General features: G+C 40.1%; 1 protein-coding gene across 1 annotated transcript in view; it reads right to left on the bottom strand.

The window, feature by feature from the left end:
- The window catches only part of LOC106872571 (pleckstrin homology domain-containing family M member 2), a 199,585-nt gene that overhangs the window by 59,238 nt on the left and 117,411 nt on the right, over window positions 1-22,936 (bottom strand). Inside the window, exon 6 of the mRNA XM_014919604.3 lies at window positions 8,753-8,887. Coding sequence (XP_014775090.1) covers window positions 8,753-8,887 — 135 coding nt within the window. The remainder of the gene's footprint in view (window positions 1-8,752; window positions 8,888-22,936) is intronic.

Here is a 22,936-nt window from a genome sequence, read left to right as displayed (position 1 = left end):
AAACCACATGGGTGGATTATCACGGCTTTACAGTTACCCAAAAGTCCCACAACCTCAAGTAAGTGCTACTGAATACCTGACCGAGACTTGGTACACCACTTTGCTCCTTATGAGTAATAAAGAACAAATTAAGTCAACAGCATCCTTCAGGATGACAACCTGCCAGAGCAGCTCTTCATCCTCTCATTAATCTTACTATCATACCAGCTCACAAAACATAGTAGCCTAAAAGTGGTTCCAAAAGTATCTTCCATCTTTTCTTTGTCAACAACCTGAAACTGTATGGGCTAAATAACAAGCACATAAAAAAAAAACAACTGGACCTCATTACCCAACTTTCTACAGAAACTGGAATGAAATTTGGTGAGTCCAAACAAGCATTTTTTATGATAAAATATGGAAAAGTTGTACCCTTCTCTGAAAACCTAAAAATGAATAGCTTGACATTACAAACACTACAGTCAGGTGATAATTATAGGTATCTTGGGTAAGATGAGAATGTCAGATATGATGGGTCCATATATAAGGAGAGGACCAGGAATGAATACCTCATGAGAGTAAACACAATATGGTCATCAGGACACTCAGCTTACAACAAGCACATTACCCACAACACCTTTGCAATAACTGTCCTCAAACACCTATGTTTGACCTTCTGAACTAGTCTTTACAAAAACTCAATGAGGTTGATGTTCAAACTTGCAGGCTTCTGACTCAGTGTCAGAAAACTTCAGCATCAATGGAGATGTAGATAGGCTATATTTCCCATGCAAAAATGGCAACCATGGTCTCAAATCTGTATTGATGTGATATGAAGCACATACTGTGAATTTGAATGACAGAAGATGATTGTTATTACCATAAGGTGGGCTGCGATTGATCAAGGAAGGTCACATGGTGTCATGGTTTGATGTTGGCATATGAGTAACAATTACTTAAAAAATACTGCATGGTGAACAGGAAATTGACCACGTGGAGAACAGGAAATGGACAACATGGCAATTAGGAAATAGGTCAGGTTGTTGGAGAGGAAGTAGGAAAGAGCAGCATGTACAAGTATATAGTTTTATATGTGGGTGCATAGACGTGCTTATATGGTTTTGCATGTATGTGTGTATTGATGTGAGCATGCGCATCTGTACATGGGTGTACATGTGCATGTCTGCACACAAACACATGCTTGGACAAACATGCACACACATACATGCACATGCACACACATGCGCACACATACACATATACACACACATGCATATTCATTCATATGTACATATGTATATTTGCATGCATATACGCATGCATACCAGTGTGTGTGCACACACATGTGCAGTCACATGCATGAGTACGTGAATATACACACACAAAACAGGCATTGAGGATTGGTAATTGGTGATCCTGCACATGGGGTTGATATATATATATATATATATGTATATATATATATATATATATATATATATACCACCTGAGCACTGCTACTCTGCTTTGCCTTCACCAAGGTCACTAATACTAATCAACCCCATGAGCAGGACCACCAATTACCAATCCCCAATGCTTGTTTTGCGTGTGTATATTCACGCACTCATGCACGTGACTGCACATGTGCATGCTGGTATGGGTTGGACAGCTTGACCAGGGCTGGCAAGCTGGAAGGCTGCACCAGACTCCAGTCTGTTTTGGCATGGTTTCTATGGCTTGATGCCCTTCCTAATGCCAACCACTCCAAGAGTGTAATGGATGCTTTTATGTGCTACTGGCACGGGTGCCACTTGCATGACACTGGTATCTGTCATGACTGTGGTTTTACTTGGCTTGATGGGTCTTTTTCTCCATCATGGCATAATGCCAAATGGACTTGATCATTGCCTCCATCGAAGCCCAGCATAATGCCAATAATTTAATTTAAATTTATATCTGTTATATATAATATATTGACTGCAATGTACAGTTGTAATTATATATATATACAATTATGTGTGTTTTATATAAATATACATATGTATATGTATACACACACATTTTATTAAAGCAGAAAAAATCTTCACAAACCTTTACTCAGAGTTTCACACTGGCATTCGTTGGACAGTGTGATCACAACTGTCTGACAAATGGCAACTTGAAACCCTGAATAACAGCGTGTGTGTGTGTGTGTGTGTGTGTGTGTGTGTATGTGTGTGCGTGCGCGTGCGTGTGCATGCGTGCATGTGTGTGTGTGTGTGTATGCACATTTGCACATATACATATATATATATACTTATCACTCTTCAGACACGAAATCAACTTGCAAGCCCTTTCACACACTACACACGTCAAATCACCCATCCTAGGAAGAAGGCCATTGAATACAGTTGATTTTTCATGGGATTCCTTAGAAAGGACTACACAGCTACATGTCTTACATCTCCAGCAGAAAGACACAGACACACACATGTGTATATGTGTATGTGTGAATCTGTTTGTGTGTCTCCATGTCTAGACATCACATGATGATTGTAATGAGCATCATTATTACATAAAGCCATCCATACAACTCTGTGGCCAAATGTATTTTCATGGTCTGAAAAGGCAAGGAAAACAATCCTGATCAAGCTTACAGTACTGTGGGAAGAAGGTTGTGATCAGGCCTTTGAATATAGCATGCCAAATATGAGAGTTTTCTGCAGGATTGCAGGGCGAAGGGAATGCAGTCATGGTTTTTTTTCCAGTTGAAGTTGACTGTGGGGTATTCCCTGCTCAGTTTGTATGGAGGATGCTTACAACCACTGGAACAAGAGGAGAAGAGCAAAGGTGGCAGTGCACAGGATGGAAAAGGCAGCTGAAAGAGCTTCTTGCTGGTTATGGAGCAAGAGAGAGGAGTTGTATAGAAACAAGGGTAGGCTGAAGAGTCCATAGTCTGACTATGAAGAGCGATGCAAGAGCCAGAAAATCTTGCATGCATTAATTTCAACTCTTCATTTTAATAACTGCATTGTTTCTTCCCAGATACACTGACACCTGACTGTTCAAAGAAGACTTCAAAAGTAACTAGTAGTAACTTCTCTTGAAAATGGGCAAAATTTGGCATAAAGGTAGTATCAAGCACCTGCAGAAAAACAGCTTAGCCCTCAAGGATATTCAAGCTGACATAATCACTACATTAGGGGATAACAGAACACCATGCCCAGAACAAAAACAAAATAATGCAAACAAACTGACCACACAACAATTTGCCCAAAAGACAAATCTAAGGGAGACAAACATCCAGAAGATGCCACCCAAGAGTAATGTCTCTTGTTTCATTGATTCATTATTTATTCACGTGAATTCACAAGAATTTCTGCAAACTAAACGAGGCTGTGTTTTCCAAAATGGAAGCGAACACCTTTCTCCATGTGATTTGCTTGAAAAATTGTTAAGACACTAGGATATTTTCCTACTTTTCTTAACATGAAATCAATGGTTGCCTTAATTCACAAATACAGAAATTATATCCACCAATGAGGTGTTGAGCACTCATTTTCATTGTTTGACATTTACGTGTGTGTGTGTGTGTGTGTGTGTGTGTGTGTGTGTGTGTGTGTGTGTGTGTGTGTTTTCAATTCACCCCCCACCACCACCACCTCCAATGACATGAAAATATGCAACTCAAAACTGCAACAGAAGTTTATCATTTAAATATATATGAGCATGTCTAGATATGGAACTATATGCATGAGAATACATACATAGAGTAAAACATACAAATCTGCACATATACATTAAAAAAGAAAAAGAAAGACTAGGCTTCGAATAAATAGATACAGCTATTATATATTTTGAGTGCGTTTTTTTTTTATATATCATCTATAAATCGAAATGCACACATACATACACACACACATACATACACACACGCATACATACACATACACACACAGAGGTACATATTTGTTTATTTTGCTGATTATGCGTGCTATGTATAATTGTTGAGTCATGACAGATTTGATATCTGACAACACTTTTTTTGAGAACTATATAAAATAAGATAACATTTCAATGGCAAGAGAAAAAACATCAAGAAATTTTTTTAAATCCCATCCCCAATCAATAATTTTTATGTTTAAATTAGAAAATATCTTTTTAATCTAACCCTTTTGATATCACCTTCCCAAAGTTTGCCCTTGGTCCCTTTATATAAATGAATAATTTTTTTTAAATTGTTTAAATTTAATTTAAACTTCAAATCAAAATTTTACGACTAAGAATATTTTCTAAAGTTATAATTCAAACATCAGCTAAATGACAGAGAAATTAGGTTTTTCTATTAAATCGCTCTAAATTTTTGAATATTTAAAGAATAATTGAAATACGTGAATGGTATATTATAGAGCCAAGAAAAAGATAGTATAATAAAGTAAAATGAAATATATATACATACGAGGAGTATTCATTAAAGATTTTCCCCTGACCCACTTCTGGTTATTGCAGGAAATGGAACTTGTACAGGTATAATCATACATGTCTCTACATGTCACATAGTAAATTGCAGTTTTCCACTAGTATTTGTTTGTCTTCTATGGCTGCTGAAGTGGACTAAGGTGTTATAATGGAGGCAGTTGAATGCAGATCAGTGATCAGGTTCTTATACTTGAAAGGTCGTACACCAAAAGGGACTTTCAATGAGATGAAAGGAGTTTATGGTGATGATGCACCATCATATGATGTAGTGAAGCACTAGCATCGCCAGTTCAAATGTGGTCTGACATCAGTGGAAACTGCTCCTATTCCTAGACAACCACATTCCTCCATCTATAGAGTAGAAGCTGCCATTTTGGAGGATCACTGCATAACTATTCGGCAACAAGCCCAAGAAGTGAAGATAAGTGTAGGGTCCATGGAAAAAATCATTCATGACCATTTGCACATGCAGAAGTTGTCTGCACGATGGATTCCCCAAATGCTCACACCTTTTCAGAAGCAAGTATGAGTCAATTGCTACCCAGTACTCTTTTGGCAATGTGCCAAGGAAATGAGTAGGACTTTATCGGCAGACTTATCACACAGAATGAAACATGGGTCCATCACTATGATCCTGAGACTAAAGTCAGGTCAAAGTAATGGGAGCATAACTCACCACTTCCAAAGAAGGCTTGTGTCTAACCCTCAGCAGGCAAAGTGATGCTCACAGTCTTTTGGGTCTGGCGCGGAGTAGTGATGATGAATTTTCTGGGGCATATTATGCTTCTCTGCTGTAGAAATTGCAGGACGCCATCAAAGCAGAGAGGCATGGCATGCTAACCAAAGGAATCCACTTCCTCTAAGACAATGCCCTAGTTCACAAAGCATATGTTGCCCAGATGAAAGCATACTCCTGCAGCTATGAAATCTGTCCTCATCCCCCTAACTCTCCCAACCTTACACCACCTTTTTCCAACCATGAAGTCTTTTTTGAAGGAGAAGCACATTTCGGATGATGATGAACTTATTTCCGAGGTAAAGTCTTGGCTCCAGGTGCAACCTCCCAACTTCTCCAGGTGAGGTCTTCACAGCTGCAGAAAGTGATGGGAGAAGTGTGTGACCATTGGTGGTGGCTATGTAGAGAAGGACTAATAATTATGCCAAGTTTTGTTTATCCCAGTCCTTGAGAAGTGAGTCAGGGGATATCTTTAATGAACATCCCTTGTATATCTATTTATATATGCATGCATATACACTTCTTATATACATACTCACTATTTCCAAAGACAGAAATAAAAAAAAATAAAGTAAAAAATAAAAAAATATATGCATATATTTAATCCAGTACTATTTAATAAGGCTCTAATTTTTACTATGTGCAATTCTGATTTATCTAGGTCAGATATAGATACAATACAAGCTGCACATAGCACTTTGATAGATTTCAATAATAAACTATGGGATGAAATTTGACAGGGTTGACTATTTCAACATAGCAATAGTATGAATTGACTCAGCACAAATCACCGATCTCATCAGAATACACATCCTATTCTAGACAGAGTTTGATTTTCTGGTGATATAGTTTGATATTCTAGATAGAGTTTGATAAGCTGATGCCTTCTTCATATTGGATAGGTGTAGTAAAGTAGAAATGGAGAGATGTAAGAAGCAACTATTTAAATTCTTCAAAATTTTCAGATTATCTTTTACTATGGAAAATAATTACTGTAAGATAAATTTTCATGATGTAACATTTAGTCAGGATACCAGATTATTTGAATCATACCATAAACCAAACGAAAATCTCAGGTATGGCAATAAAAAATCCAGTCACCCACCCTCTGTCATAGAAGGAATTGTATTCAATCAAATATCTAGACTTTCAGCAAATAAATTGATATTTAACATGCATGCACATTATTACAATGTAGCATTAGCTAGGACTGGATATACTGAGAAAATCAAACATATATCTAATAATGGCCTCAAGTTTTGGCACAGGTTTTGGGGAAGCAGGTAAGTCGATTATGTCAACCTCAGTACTGGTACTTATTTTTACTTATTTTATCAGTCCTGAATGGATGAAACACAAAGTTGATCTCAGCAGAATTTGAACTTAAAACAAAGACAGACAAAATGCTACAAAGCATTTTACCCAGCATGCTAACGATTCTGCTAGCTCACCACTTTAAATACCTAATAATAATCATATTAATGTAGTGTACACAATAGTATCACTATATGACACTTTAGTAGAAGAAATAATAAATACAAAAGAGATGAAATGTCATCTCAACTCAAGAGAGTTGAAAGAGAAAATAGGACTAATCTAAATTATACACCTTGCATGGATGATAATGGTTTCACATCTCTCCAGTGTAATACAGATGTAAAAATGTGTGAAAACAATTGCATTAATTTCAAATAAAGAATGTTGTTCATTCATTTTCTATCATTTACTTACTTACATACATATGTACATACATACATACATACATACATATGTACATACATACGTACGCACACACACACATACATACACACACACACACATACATACACACACACACACACACATACATACGTACGTACACACACAAACACACACACACACATACATACATACATACATACATACATACATACATACATACATACATACATACATATATGGTAGAAGCCATATCCACTCATAATAAAAAGGAGTACCGGTGGAATGTCCCAAGGAAGACCTCAATAAAATGACCTGATTTGGGATAGAGAAGAGAAACTGTGTACAGTTGTGGAAATTAGCTTCCCGGTGGATGTTAACATAAAGCTGAAGATAATTGAAAAAGAGAATACCTACACTGGACAATTGAGAAATCTGCAGTTACTCTATTCATATTACAAGTTCAAGTTTATACCTATAATTATTGGGGCCCTGGGATATGTAACACACTGTCTAAATACCAATCTTGAGAAATTAGGCTTCTCAAAACCAGAAAGGAGAAAGCTAATTCAAAGACAACAGATCTAATCCATCACTGAAACTGTAAAGAATCTGTAAAACTTTCCAGAAGCTTATCATTTAAATATATATGAGCATGTCTAGATATGCAACTATATGCATGAGAATACATACATAAAGTAAAACATACAAATCTGCACATATGCATGCATGCGTACATACATACATACATACATACATACATACATACATACATACATACATACAAAAATACCCTGTTGTTGATGTTGAAATTTCAATGAAGGAGCCTTGGATCTAGGTTAGAAACCAGCTCTTTCTCTATTGGCAAGAACTCTAGAAATAAAACTGAACAATGACAGACAGACAGAGCGACAGAGGCAGCATTAATACCAAGTAAAATGTATGCCCAAGTAAAATGTATGCCCAAGTAAAATGTATGCCCAAGTAAAATGTATGCCCAAGTAAAATGTATGCATTAATACCAAGTAAAATGTATGCCCACTAAAACATGGATGTTCTGTTAGAACAAACTATACTGTGGCAGATATCATGACAGAAACTCTCATGTTGGTTTTTGGTGCAAATATATATAAATGTAAATGGTTCCCAAATTAAATTACTCTTGATTTTTAAAGTTCCAATGAAGCTGTAGGGTGCTACACCAGCACTCAACTATAAGTGCATCGTATTTTATAGCAGAAACAGCTGTAAACTAGGGAGGTTCAAGACAATTTTTTTTTTGCTTTGTCATTTATTCATTTAATCAATTATTACTGTTCTGTACTTGACTGATGTTGCACTCTGAAGCATATGTATATTGAGTTCTAAAACCAGGTTATCTGTATCACCTATGCCTAAGCAAAATAATAAAATATATTTATCATCATCATCATCATGTCCGCTTTCCATGCTGGCATGGGTTGGACAGTTTGACTGAGGACTGGCAAGCCAGAAGCCTGGTGCAGCCTCCTAACTTGCCAGTCCTATATATATACACAATGAGTTTCTTTCACTTTACATCTATCAAATCAACTCACAAAACTTTGGAAGGCCAAGGATTATAGAAGACACTTGCCCCATTTCAGTTGTGTGGTCTGCTTGAAGTATCAGGAGTTGCCCTTAATATTAACAAAAGAAGCCTACACAGTACTGAACAGAAATACAAAATATCAATGTTGGTACCAAGTCTAGAAGAAACAGATAATAAAAATATTCTTTCCCAAATTTCACAATAAGTGTAAGTATCTTAAACAAAGAAGAAAGAATATTATATGAAGAATATCAAACTTGATGGCTTATGTTTTGGAACACAATGAAAAAAGTGGTGGTGTGGTGATGATGGTGGTCATGATGGTTACTCACAGCAGAGAGGCTGTTCCTGGAGGCAAAGCTTTCCATACTGCAAAGTGAGACTTTGTCTTCATCTTCTGCTGAAGCTGCGTCAGACTGTGATCTACTTTTAGGAGGTGATGCATTCAAATCCAAATATGGAAGGTCCTACAGACAGAAAAACAAGAGAAGAAGGAAAGAAAATGATGAGTTTAAAATATGTAATCAAAAAAGAAAAGGAAAGAAAAAGAAAAATTAAGTTAATTGTTAGCTTTCACAGTGTTAATGCTAGAAATTACAGAGAAATAAGCATATCTGGTTAAATTGGTAGACTCAACCTCTCAGGATATGAATTCATCATCATTTAGCATCTGTTTTCCATGCTAGCATGAGTTAGATGGTTTGATTGGAACTGGTAAGCCAGAGAGCTACACCCAGTTCCAGTCTGATTTTGGCTTGGTTTCTACAGTTGGATGCCCTTCCTAACATCAACCACTCCAAGAGTGTAGTGGGTGCCTTTTAAGTGTCACCAGCATAGGTGCCTTTAATGTGTCACTGCACAAGTGTCTTTTTCATGTCACCAGCACAGGTGCCTTTTATATATCACTGGCATAGGTGCCATTCATGTGTCACCAAGAATGCAAAAAAGAATTGGAATTAAGTACCACAAATTGTTGTTGTTGTTGTTTAGCCCCAGGTCAGCCCTCACTGACTCAAATGTGTTCCAGTCATGACAATTTATCCCACCCTTCCCTTAAGCATTATATCTCTGTGACGATTATCATCATCAAGTTCCTTTAACTGATGCAGCCAGCCACTAGGGTGCCACTTTAGATGCTTTTGCAGTCAGCAGTCATCACTGGTCTCTGTTCTATGTGTAGCAGAGTCACACTGTTGTGATCTGTCCACTCTTTGATGTCAGATCAAGATTTTTTCTGTCTGCTTCTCTTTTGCCCTCCCTCAACTATGTTCTGAAAGATGGTTTTGGACAGGGATGTGTAGTTGGATATGTGACTGTATCAGGCAAGTTTTCATCATTTTAGCTATGCAATGAAGGGTTCCTGTCTGCCAGTGTATTCATTAACTTGCTGCCTGACAAAACTTTGTTTTGTGTTCTGTGTATAAGAAACACTTCTGAGGCACTTGTGATCAAATGCTGGGATGCTTTGTTCCATGTTAGCTGTGAGAGTCCAGCTCTCATACCCATACAGAAGGATCAAAATCACTTAGGACTTGTACACTTTGAGTCTCCTTGGAAAACTAATGGAGCTGCTTTTCCATATATTTATTGTTTAGCTTTGTTATAGGTACACGACACTGCTTTACCCCTTCCCAGGCTACAGGCCCACACCCCCAACACCCATACTGTTAGGATTGGCACTCTCAACGTCGGCACGCTGAAAGGTAGATCTGGTGAAATTGTTGAGATGCTTGAACGGAGACGCGTAGATATGTGCTGCATCCAGGAAGTAAGATGGAGAGGAGGTTCTGCGAGGTTCCTCACAGGCAAAGAACACAGGTACAAGATTTTCTGGGCAGGGAACACTGACGGGGTCGGGGGCGTAGGAATACTTCTAGCGGAGAAATGGGTGGATAAGGTAATCGAGGTCATTAGAGTAAGTGACAGAGTACTTAAGATCAGACTAGTGCTTCATCATAGATTAGCTACTGTCATCTCAGCCTATGCACCTCAACCGGGGCTACCAGATGGTCTGAAAGACCAATTCTATGACACCCTCTTGCAAACTACCTCGTCGACGAGTGACAGGGACCTTCTCTTTGTGGCTGGAGACTTCAACGGTCATGTCGGACGTCGTGCTGGGGGCTTCCATGGCATACATGGAGGCTATGGCTTCGGTTCCCGCAACGAGGAGGGAACCAGACTGCTGGAGTTCTGTGATGCAACCAATCTTATGGTCTGCAATACCAACTTCAGGAAACCTGCCAGTCACCTACCGCTCCGGCAGACACTCTAGCCAAATCGACTACATCCTCACCAGAAATAGGGAAAGAGGGCGGCTTATAAATGCCAAAACCTACCCTGGCGAAGAATGTACCCCACAACATAGATTAGTAGTTAGCGACTTTGGGATCAAGGCAAAATGGGTGCCCAGAATTAGACAGGCTTGGAGAAGAAGGGTGTGGAAGCTTAAAGACCCTGCAAACGGACAGAGACTTAGAGACAAGTTACTTGAAGCATTTAACGAAATAGAAGGGGATATAGCATCATACAACGTGGAAGACAATTGGAGATTTCTGCGGGACAACCTGTTGAAAGCCACCGACCAGATTTGTGGGTGGTGTAAGGTCCCCTCCCGACCCAGAGTAACGTGGTGGTGGAACAAGGAGGTAGACAGGGCTATTAGACAAAAGAAACAGGCTTGGAAGGACTGGAAGAACGGTGGTAGCAGGGAATTGTACCAATGTGCCAGAAGGGAGGCTAGGCGACAGGTTTATTTAGCCAGAGGGGAAGCAGATAAGGAAAGATTTGCCAATGTTCTGCGCCGTGAGGACCAAAGACTCGAGGTATTTCGTGTTGCAAGACAGTGTAGGAGAGAGAATAGTGATGTTGTAGGAGAGAAATGTGTTCGCATGGCTGATGGTACGCTTGCATTAAATGAGGATGCAAAGAAAGAGGTCTGGAGATGCCACTACAATAGATTGCTTAATAAAGAGAATAAATGGGAGAAAGAGAGCCTGCCGTATGTCGACCCAATAGAGGGACCAGCTATCCGAGTTGATAGTACCAGGGTAGATAAAGCAATTAAGAGTATGAAGACCGGCAAAGCCCCCGGCCCATCAGGAATCACTGCAGAGATGCTCAAAATATCTGGCAGTGTTGGCTATAGCCTAGTCACCCGTATTACGAACCAGGTGATACACGAAGGAGTCATACCCAATGACTGGTGTAGCAGCATCATAGTCAACTGCTACAAAGGTAAAGGGGACGCTTTAGATACAAATAATTACAGAGGCATCAAGCTGTTAGATCAGGTTATGAAAGTTACAGAGAGGGTCATAGCCCAACTAATTAGGGAGCGAATCAATTTAGATGAGATGCAGTTTGGGTTCGTGCCAGGTAAAAGCACTACTGATGCCTTATTTCTAGTGAGACAGTTGCAGGAGAAATACCTAGCTAAGGATAAACCTCTGTACCTGGCTTTCGTTGACATGGAGAAAGCCTTTGACAGGGTCCCCCGATCCCTTATCTGGTGGTCAATGAGGAAACTTGGGATAGAAGAATGGTTAGTGAGAGCTGTGCGAGCCATGTACAGAGATGCTGCCAGTAAGGTGAGGGTTGGAAATGAGTACAGCAATGAATTCCGGGTAGAGGTAGGGGTCCACCAAGGTACCGTCCTCAGCCCCCTATTATTTACCATAGTCCTCCAGGCAATCACAGAGGAGTTCAAGACATGTTGCCCCTGGGAGCTCCTCTATGCTAATGACCTTGCCCTAATTGCGGAGTCACTATCAGAACTAGAGGAGAAGTTTCAGGTGTGGAAGCAAGGTCTAGAATTGAAGGGCCTTAGAGTCAACCTAGCTAAAACCAAAATCCTAATAAGTAGGAAGGTAGATAAAACACAAACCCCTTCAAGTAGATGGCCCTGCTCAGTATGTAGAAAAGGAGTAGGTAGTAACTCTATAAGATGTACCCGGTGCAAGCTATGGACACATAAGAGGTGCAGCAACATCAAAGGCAGGTTAACTAGCAAGTTAGTTTTTGTTTGTGGCAGATGTTCAGGTGCAATAAAGACTGCAAACAAACAGGAAACAACTTCTATCTCATTCCAGGGTGAAAAACTAGAGGTAGTCGATAGCTTCCGCTATCTGGGCGACCAAGTTAGTAGTGGGGGTGGGTGCGCTGAAAGTGTAGCTGCTAGAATAAGAATAGCCTGGGCAAAGTTTAGAGAGCTCTTGCCCCTGCTGGCGACAAAGGGACTCTCACTCAGAGTAAAAGGCAGACTGTATGACGCATGCGTACGAACAACCATGCTACATGGCAGTGAAACATGGGCTGTAACTGCTGAGGACATACGTAAGCTCGCAAGGAATGAAGCCAGTATGCTCCGTTGGATGTGTAATGTCAATGTGAATACCCGTCAGAGTGTAAGTATCTTGAGAGAAAAGCTGAACATTAGAAGCATCAGTTGTGGCGTGCAAGAGAGACGATTGCGCTGGTATGGACATGTGGTGAGAATGGAGGAGGATAGCTGCGTGAAAAAGTGCCACACCCTAACAGTTGAGGGAACCCGTGGAAGAGGTAGGCCCAGGAAGACCTGGGCTGAGGTGGTGAGGCAAGACCTTCGTACATTGGGCCTCACCGAGGCGATGACTACGGACCGAGACCTTTGGAAATGTGCTGTGCGTGAGAAGACCCGGCAAGCCAGGTAAGATCGTTGCCAGTGCCCCTGGACTGGTTCTTGTGCGGGTGGCACATGAGATGCACCATTTTGAGCGTGGCCGTTGCCAGTACCGCCTGACTGGCTCCTGTAGGATTTTCGAGCGAGATCGTTGCCAGTGCCCCTGGACTGGCTTGTGCGGGTGGCACATAAAAGACACCATTTCGAGCGTGGCCGTTTTCGTGCGGGTGACACGTAAAAGCACCCACTACACTCTCTGAGTGGTTGGTGTTAGGAAGGGCATCCAGCTGTAGAAACTCTGCCAAATCAGACTGGAGCCTGGTGTTGCCATCCGGTTTCACCAGTCCTCAGTCAAATCGTCCAACCCATGCTAGCATGGAAAGCGGACGTTAAACGATGATGATGATGATGATGATGGCAGCAGAGTCCAAACTGAGTTTAGTTGTTATCTCCTTTTGAAATCTACCATCCTTTGTCAGAGTGGATCCTAAGTATTTGGAGGCGTCCTCTTCATCAAGTCTTACTTCATTCAGCATGATATTGGTTGCTGTGTTCTGGTAACCAGAGGCTTGTTCTTTTCCATGCTAATCTCCATCCCGCATGCTTTTGATATTTTTTCCAGTCTGGTGGTGATCTCCTCGAGTTCTGCTTCACTGCTTCCTAATAAGTCAATATCACCAGCAAATTGCAGGTTGGAAATGAGCTGTCCTCTAATGGATATAGAAGGGTGAACGTTTTGGTGTCTCTCCTGCATGATGTTCTCTAGGAAGATGTAGAAACACACTGGAAAGAGGAGACATTCTTGTTGCACTTTTATCATCATCATCATCATTTAACATCCGCTTTCCATGCTGGCATGGATTGAGCAGCTTGACTGAAAACTGGTAAACCAGGGGACTGCACCAGGTTCCAATCTGATTTGGCAAGATTTCTACGATTGGATGCCCTTCCTAATGCCAACCACTCTGAGAGTGCAGTGGGTGCTTTTTACACACCACCAGCATGGATGCCATTGACCTGATACCACTTGGTTTGACAGGTCAACACAAGTATGGTATATCACCAAGGGTATCAGTCACCTGTCACTACCTCTATGAGGCCCAACACTTGAATGGTGCTTTTTATGTACCACCGGCACAGGTGCCAGTCAGACAGCACTGGCATTGGCCATGACTACAATTTCACTTGGTTCCCCAGGTCTTCACAAGTACAGCATATTGCCCAACAATTCAAGGGTGCTTTTAACAGGCCAGTTACACAACACTGGCATTGTCCACAACTATGATCTCACTCGGCTTAACTTCACTGCCTCTATGTGGCCCAATGCACGAACAGTGCTTTTTACGTACCACCAGCACAAGTGCCAGTCAGACGGCACTGGCATCAGCCACAACTATGATTTCACTTGGTTCAACAGGTCTTCACAAGCATAGCATATCACCCAACAATTGAAGGGTGCTTTTAACAGGCCAGTTAAATGACACTGACATCAGCCATGACTACGATCTCACTTGGCTTGACAGGTCTTCTCAAGCACAGCATATCTCCAAAGGTCTCAGCTGCTTGGCATTGCTTCTGAGAAGCCCAACGTTCGAAGATCATGCTTCACCATTTCAAACCATGACTTCCTGAGTCTTCCTCTTCGACAGGTTCCCTCCACTGTTAGAGTGTAACACTTCTTCACAGCTTTCCTCATCCATACACATCACATAACCATACCAACACAGTTGTCTCTCTTGCACACATCTGATGCTTCTTATGTCCAACTTTTCTCTCAGGTCACTTACTCTGTCACACATACACACTGACATTACACATCCAGCAGAACATACTAGCTTCATTTCTTACAAGCCTACACATGTCCTCAGCAGTTACAGCCCATGTTGCACTGTCATATAGCATTGATGTTCGCACACAAACATCATACAGTCTGCCTTTCATTTTGTCTTGAAGAATTCTTAAATATTGTTGTTCAGCACTATTGGAGTTTTCATATAATGCTTGGATTACTTCACTGGAGTTGTTAAAGTTGTAATTCTTCATCACCTGCCACAACCCGCCATGCCAAACACAGTGAAATACCTTTTTGAAGTCATTCAAGTTGTGATAGAGGTCAGACTGGTGCTGCACATATTTCTCAGTGAGCATGTCTGATGTTAAGTATCTTTTTCACAGAACTCCTTTTAGGCTTAAATCCTGCCTGCTCTACACGGATTTCTTCTACTTTCCCCTTAAGTCTGTTTACCAGAACTTTTAACAATACTTTGCTGGGGTGGATAATTAGGCTGATTTTTCTATAATTCTGACAGAATCTTAAACTTCCCTTCTTGGGAATAAGTATCAGTGGTGGGGTCCACTCTTCTGGCCACTGTTCATCTTTTGTATCTTCTAACAGGCAAACTGTTAGTGCCTTGATAAACTTTGGCCCTCCATGATTTAGGAACTCTAATGGGATGTTATCCCTCCTTTACAACAAGGGTATGATATGAGATAGGGTTTTGCTGCTCTTTCTAGCATGTGAAACGACTGTGTAGAGACTTCTTTGTCAGAAACAGTGTAACACAAGAATATCAACATATCAGAAATGCAGTACACGGTTGTATCAGAGAAATATTAGAAATGAAATATTAGAAATGAAAGACAGATAGTATGTCAGCGACACTCATTACACTCATTTTGTGTAAGTACCCTGCAATTAGAGTTCATTCCTGCAGCAAGGAAAACTGTTTACTGACGGCAACTTCATCAAAGAGTGTATGATACAAGCTGCAAATGACTAGTGTCCTGAGAAATTTGATATGTTTGGAAGTATCAGCCCTTCAGCAAGTTCAGTTTTGCAGAGACAGAAGAACTTGGAGAGAACATAGTGCTACAGATACATAAGAAAGCTAGGAACTTCTTACAGTATTCTCTGGTGCTGGATGAGTTTACTGATCTCTCAAGTATGTCACAACTTCTCGTGTTCATTTGTAATATTAATTTGGACTTTCAAATCACAGAAAAGTTGGCATCCATTTGCAGCATGCACAGAACAACAACTGAAGAAGACATTTTGATGGAAGTGTAGAAAACTTTGCAAGGCTTTAACCTTCAGTGGAATCAGCTTCGATGTGTTACAGTTAATGGAGGAAAAAACATGCCTGGAGTGAAGGGCCTGGTGGGGCAGATCAGGACTAAGTAGGAACATCTTTAACTTCCAGGTGTTCTGCTTATACACTGCATTATACAACAGCAAGTACTCTGTGGAGAAAGACTTAAATATTTCTCGCATACTGAAACCAGCCATTTCTGTGGTGAACTTCATTCGGGTTTAAGTACTTAATCAACACCAGTTCCAGGTTTTTCTTGAAGAAATTGATTCTGAATTCTGTGACTTGCCTTATCACACAGCATTAGGTAGGGGGACTCCGAAGGAGTCTCAGAGAGTAGCATCTCTGCCTTCCTGAGCGAGTTTTCCATCACATTTCTTAAAAATCATGGTAGAGGCTTTGGTCTCAGGACCACTTGATGTCAAGAAACTGAGGTTGGAGATAAGCAAGAGGGTGATTTTGGGGTATGGGCCACAAAGTGGAAGAGGGATCGCTGAGGAAGAGTGGTTCTTTGATGAAATGGCAAGTGAGTTGGACTTACATAAGATAGATGAATTGGTTTGGGGTATGGGTGATTTTAATGGACATGTTGGGAAATGGATCCAGGGCTTTGAGGGTGTGCAAGGGGGAAATGGAATCGGGGGAAGAAATGTAGAATGAAGGATGCTGTTGGAGTTTTAAGATGAGAAACAGTTGCGTATGGTGAACACATAGTTTAGGAAAACAGAGAAAAGGAAGGTGACTTTCAGTGCAGGAGGGAATGAGACAGATTGATTTCATGTTGGTTGGCAGAAAAAACAGAAAGTATCTGAGAGATGTGAAGACAATACCAGGGGAGTTGCAGCACAGGTTGGTGACTTGGAGAAGAGGAAAGTTAAAAAGTGTGTGAGAAAGGGAACGGTTGAGAGGAGAAAGGTGTGGAAACTGAAAGAAGAAGAAACAAGAGCAGGGTTTGAGGAGAGAGTTGGAGAGTTGGTAAGCATTGATGCACCAGACTTGTGGAAGTCTTTTAAAGGAGGGATACTAAAGGCATGTGACGAAGTGTGTGGAAGGATTAAAGGTAGGAAAGATCACGGAGATACATGGTGGTGGAACGAGGAGGTGAGGGATGCATTAGCAAGGAAGAAGGAGGCACACAAAGCTTTATGTAATAATAGGACTGAGCAAATGAAAGCCAGGTATAAAAACATGCAGAATCGTGCAAAGAGGATGGTTGTGAGATCTCTGAGGAAGGAGGCTGAGGAGAAGTTGAGTGGGCTGGATGAGAACCCAGATAGAGTGTTTAGGTTTATTAAATCAATGAAAAAAGATGGAAGAAATGTTGAAAGAGGAAGATGTATGAAGGAGAGTGAAGAAAGGTTGAATTTTAGTGAGAAGGACAGGGGAAGAGCATATGGAGGGCATTATGAATGAGGAGAATGAATGGGATCAGACGGTGGAAGCTGTTGTGGTGAAGGGTTAGTTGTGGAGAGGGGTTAGTTGGGAGGAAATAGTGGAAGCAATGAAGGAAATAAAAACAGGAAAGGTAGCTGGTCCATCAGAAGTAAGTGTGGAAATGATAACTCCAAGTGGACAGATAGGGATTATTGTGCAGATGGAGCTCTGCCAGGGTGTGCTGGATGGAAGAGGAATGTCAGATGATTGGGCACTAAGTGTAGTGGTACTGATTTTCAAGGGGAAAGGGGATGTGATGAGTTGTGGGACATATAGGGGAGTGAAGTTATTGGAGCATGCAATGAAGATTGTGGAAAGGGTGTTGGAGAGGAGAATTCGAAAAACGGTGAATGTGGACGAGATGCAATTTGGTTTTATGCCAGTGTGGTGTTACATGTGGTGTTATGGGCTGTGATGAGCTATGTGGTGTTGGTGGAGAGAGATCTCAGATGAAGCAAACAGAAATGAAGACAGACCGGAAGGGCCGGCGGAAGTTGGCCACATGCGAATGCATGGACAGCGAGTACATGTGGGCAGTTCGATCAGAGACGGTGTACGTAGAAGACGTGGTTTGATCTGGAGCGATTGTTTATCCCGCCACGGTCGACAAGGTAAGGTCGCTGTATTTCTTTCTCCCTTTTGCTTCTTGTTGTCTTTTTCCTCCATCACACCACAGCCAGGAAAGGGGGAACAACAGATGCAATATTCATTGTGAGGAGATTGCAAGAGAAATACCGAGATAAGGAGAACGAATTGTACATGAGCTTCGTTGATCTGGAGAAAGCATTTGATAGAGTTCCAATGAAAATAATTGAGTGAGCATTGAGGAAGAGAGGTGTACTAGAGGTAATAATGAGGGCAGTGATGAGTTTGTATGAAGGGGAAAAGACAAGAGTTAGAGTTGGATCAGAGCTGTCAGAGGAGTTTGCAGTGAAAGTTGGCATGCATCAGGGATCCGTGTTGCCACCGCTGTTGTTTGCAATAGTGGTTGATGTGGTGACAGAGAGTGCAAGAGAGGGATTGATAATGGAGATACTGCATGCAGATAACCTTGTTCTGATGAGTGAGACGATGGAGGGATTGAGGGAGAAGTTTTGGAAATGGAATGAGGAATTTGAAAAGAAGGGTTTGAAGGTAAACCTCTGGAAAACAAAAGTGATGGTGAGTGGGGTGGAAGGAGAGGTGTTAGTGAGTAAGGTAGATCCGTGTGGTGTGTGTGGGAGAAGGGTAATGGCAAATGTGGTGTTGTGTACGAGATGTGAGAAATGGATTCATAGTAGATGTATGAAAATGGAGAAGGTGACCTCAAGACTGGCAAGAGATTTTATTTGTGGAAGAAGTGAGAAAGGAACTGGAGGGCTGGTGGAACTAGTGGAAATACTATGTGATGAGGTGGAAACAGTGAGAGGGTTTTGTTATTTGGGAGACAGGGTGGATGTAAGTGGTGGATGTGAAGCAGCTGTGACAGCAAGAGCGAGACTTGGCTGGGAAAGGTTCTCCTTGAAGATGGAAGGAAGGGTTTATTGGAGTTGCATGAGATCTGCAATGCTGTATGAGAGTGAGACATGGTGTCTGAGGGAAAGTGAAATAGTAATTTTGAGAAGGACCAAAATGTGTGGTGTGAAAATATTGGATAAAAGGAAGGCTGAGGACTTGATGAGGATGCCCAAAACCAGGCAGGGTGGCGAGGTGGTGTGAGAGCGGTTGCTGTAAGAGTGAGGTAGATCCAGCCAACCCCAGATTAAAAACATTGGAATCCATTGAGGTGGCTCAGCTGCAGTAAAGTCCTGTGTCATTGTTATAAACTCCTAAGAGAAATAGATATTTTTCTCATTGAAAAGGAAAGAGCTGATCCACTTCTGTCAGATCTTATCTGCCTGTTAAAGTTGTCATTTTTGGTTAAAATCACATTCCACATGAATGAATTGAACTTGAAACTTCAAGGAAAAGATAACCTTATCTGTGATCTCTACAGAATTATAAAAGGATTTCAGAGAAAGTTATCATTGTTTGAAGCACAAATGGAAAGAGGAAACTTCTCTCATTTTCTGTGTTTCAAAGAGTTTTGCGCTAGAATTGCAGAAAATATCAACTTCCAGTTTCTGAACAAGCATTTTTTTGAGAGGTTTTCAGATCTCAACAGAATTGAAAGTGAAATTCTTCTGTTCCAGAATCTGTTTGGTTGTAACCTTGATGATGTGCCAGTCGAACTACAGATGGAGCTAATTGATTTGACTTGTTGGAAGAGAAGCACAGAAAAGGAAAACTTGTTGAATTTTATCACTGCTTACCTGATAATGAGTTTCCAAAGTTGAAGAAATATGCCTCCAGTATGGCATCCGTATTTAGAACAACTTATGTCTATGAGCAAACATTTTCAAAAATTCTTTTAGTGAAAATGATAAGTCCTTTCCTATGTGACAAAGTGGTATGAGAAGCCACTATAAAATCAGACAGTCAGTTGTTATAGGAGGTCAGGATTAGTAGAGTTGTTGTACAAGTTCTCATAATATATATGAGTTCAAGTTACCATTAAAGTAGATGTTACAAAGTCATTGTCTTGTGGAGCTATCAGCGATAGCACGATAGATGAGTCAAAAATAATAAGATGCAGAATACCACCACAACATAATAGTGGTGACAAGAATATTACAGTGCTAACGACATATACACATGGACAAGGAGCCACATTATAACAGTGGGGACAAGGATATAAACAATTCACATGAACAATGTTGAAAAAAATTTTTCTTTTTCACAAGAAAATAATTCACACAGATGACGTTGAAAAATGTTTTATATGGAGAAATTAAAAACTCAACAGAGGAGTTGCAACCATTCTTCTTGAGTCTATTTTATGAAAAATCCATAAAATGATGGAAAACTTGTTAGAGAGTTTAGTTGAGTTGCAAAAAAAGCAACAACAAGAACAACAACAAATGTTACAGCAACAAATGATCCAACTAATGAAGTTGCTAACAAAACCTAAAAATACATTTTTGTCAGACAATGTAGCAAATTCAGTCAGTGGATTTAAATATTATCCGGAGGAAAGAATCACTTTTGAGGTATATTATTGAAGATTTGAAACAATTTTCAAAAAAGAATGCCAAGGCTGGACAGATGAAATGAAAATGTATCTAATTCTGAGGAAACTGGCGACAACAGAGCATGAGAAATACTGTAACTTTCTTTAATATTGCCTAAAAAGTTTCTGACATAAATTTTACGGACACAATTGATATTTTATGTAGGGAGTTTAGTGAAAAACATTGTTGTTCAACACATGTTGGAAGTATTTGAACATAAAGAAAAGCAATGATGAAGACTTTACCACATATGCAGGTAGAGAGTGCGAGAGATTTAAACTGGATAAACTAACTCCAGACTCGTTCAAGTGCCTGATTTTTGTTCAGGGACTTACTGCTAAAAAGGACACAGAAGTCAGAATGAAAATTCTCACAAAACTGGAAATGAACCAGGATATAACTCTCCAGAAACTGTCAGAAGAGTCTGATATGATATTAAAAGTAAGGCTCAACACAGAAGAATATACATCAGGAGATGTATATCATGCCATGTGGTGATAGGCACTTGAGAAAAGAGTGTTCATTCAAAAAAGCGAAGTGTTTTTGTTGTGGGAACACAGGACACATTAAATCATACTGCAGAACTAAGATGGTGTAAAGCTGGACCAAACAAGAAAAGATAAATAGTTTGTCATCAGAGAAAAAAGTCTGTACAAGAAACAGAAAATTCATCAAAGTGAGAATCGAAACCACAGGTGTCAAAATGCAATTAGATACAGGTAGTGGCATCACCACCATAAATGGAGAAACATGGTGACAAATTAGTAAGCCAAAATTATTTAAACCAAATAAAGCAGCATATGGTGTTACAGGAGAGAAATTACATTTCATTGGCAAATGTATTTGCAAGTAACTTTTTGAGGTGAAATGAAAAGACAATCATTCTTGCGTTGAAAAAAATCACAAAACCTATTTGGCACAGAATGCATGGAGTTATTTAAAATGTGGGATACCCCCATTAGTGTTCTCTTTGAAAATGTAGTCAGCATGGTTAAAAGTTCAAATGAAGTCAAACAACTGAGACAAAAAATTAAAAAACTGTTTCCAAATGTTTTTATGGAATGTTTAGGCTGTTGCACTAAAACAAAAGCGAGGATCATGGTAAAAGAAAAGGCAACACCTGTTTTTAGGCCCAAACAGAACATGCCATTTGCAGCATTGGATCAGGTCAATAAAGAGCTAGAAAGAGTAGAAAGTCTAGCTATAATTGAAAAAGTCAACCATTCAGACTGGGCAGCTCCGACGGTTTATGTAAAGAAAATATAAACAATAAACTAAGAGTATGTGCGGACTTTTCAACTGGATTAAATGACTGTTTACTCGAACACAACCATCCTAGGAGCCCAGAAGAAGTGTTCTCAACACTAAATGTTAGACTTCTTGAAGGCCTATCTCGAAGTTAGACCTCTTAAAGTTAGACCTCTCAAAGGCCTATCTACAGATACAGGTAGAGGAAGATTGTGCACACCTTTTAACAATCAACACATACCGTGGATTGTATAATTCAAGTGGCTTTCTTTTGGAGTAAAAGTGGCACCTGCCATATTCCAACAAGTGATAGATGCAATGTTAAATGATTGCGACTTCACTATTGCTTATCTCGATGATATTTTAATAAAGAGCAAATAGTGGAGCAACATGTCGAACATATTAAAAAAGTATTCCAAAAAATGAATGAATATGAGTTTAGAATAACAGAGAAAAAGTGTGAATTTTTGATGAAAAAAATCAAATATTTGGGTTAAGTAATTGATGAAAGGAGACAAAGGCCAGACCCATCAAGGGTGACAGCAATACAGAATATGCCTCTCCCAACAAACGTCAAATTGTTACAAGCCTTTTTATGCTTGGTAAACTACTATAAAAATACACAATACAAGGGCTCCGCTAAATGAGCTGTTGAAAAAGGATGCAAAATGTCTTTGGTCAGAAAAATGCCAGAAGGCATTTGAGGAACTAAAAAGCATGTTAACTTCAGACTTGTTGCTTTCACACTTCAATCTGAAGTTGGAAACGATACTGGTAACAGATGCTAGTGAGTATGGGGTAGGTGCCGTACTCCTATACTAATGTGAAGATGGTAGCCAAAATGCCATAGCTTACACGTCAAGGATGCTATTGCCAGCGGAAAAAAATTAAAGCCAAACTGAAAAAGAGGCATTGGCGATTATATTTGGTATAAAAAAAGTTCCACAAGTTTATCCATGGGAGACGGTTTAGACTACAAGCAGACCACTGCCTGTT

This window comes from Octopus bimaculoides, chromosome 24, assembly GCF_046866305.1.
Source record: "Octopus bimaculoides isolate indiv1 chromosome 24, ASM4686630v1, whole genome shotgun sequence".
NCBI classification, from domain to species: domain Eukaryota; kingdom Metazoa; phylum Mollusca; class Cephalopoda; order Octopoda; family Octopodidae; genus Octopus; species Octopus bimaculoides.
This window is presented reverse-complemented; position numbering and strand designations above follow the sequence as displayed.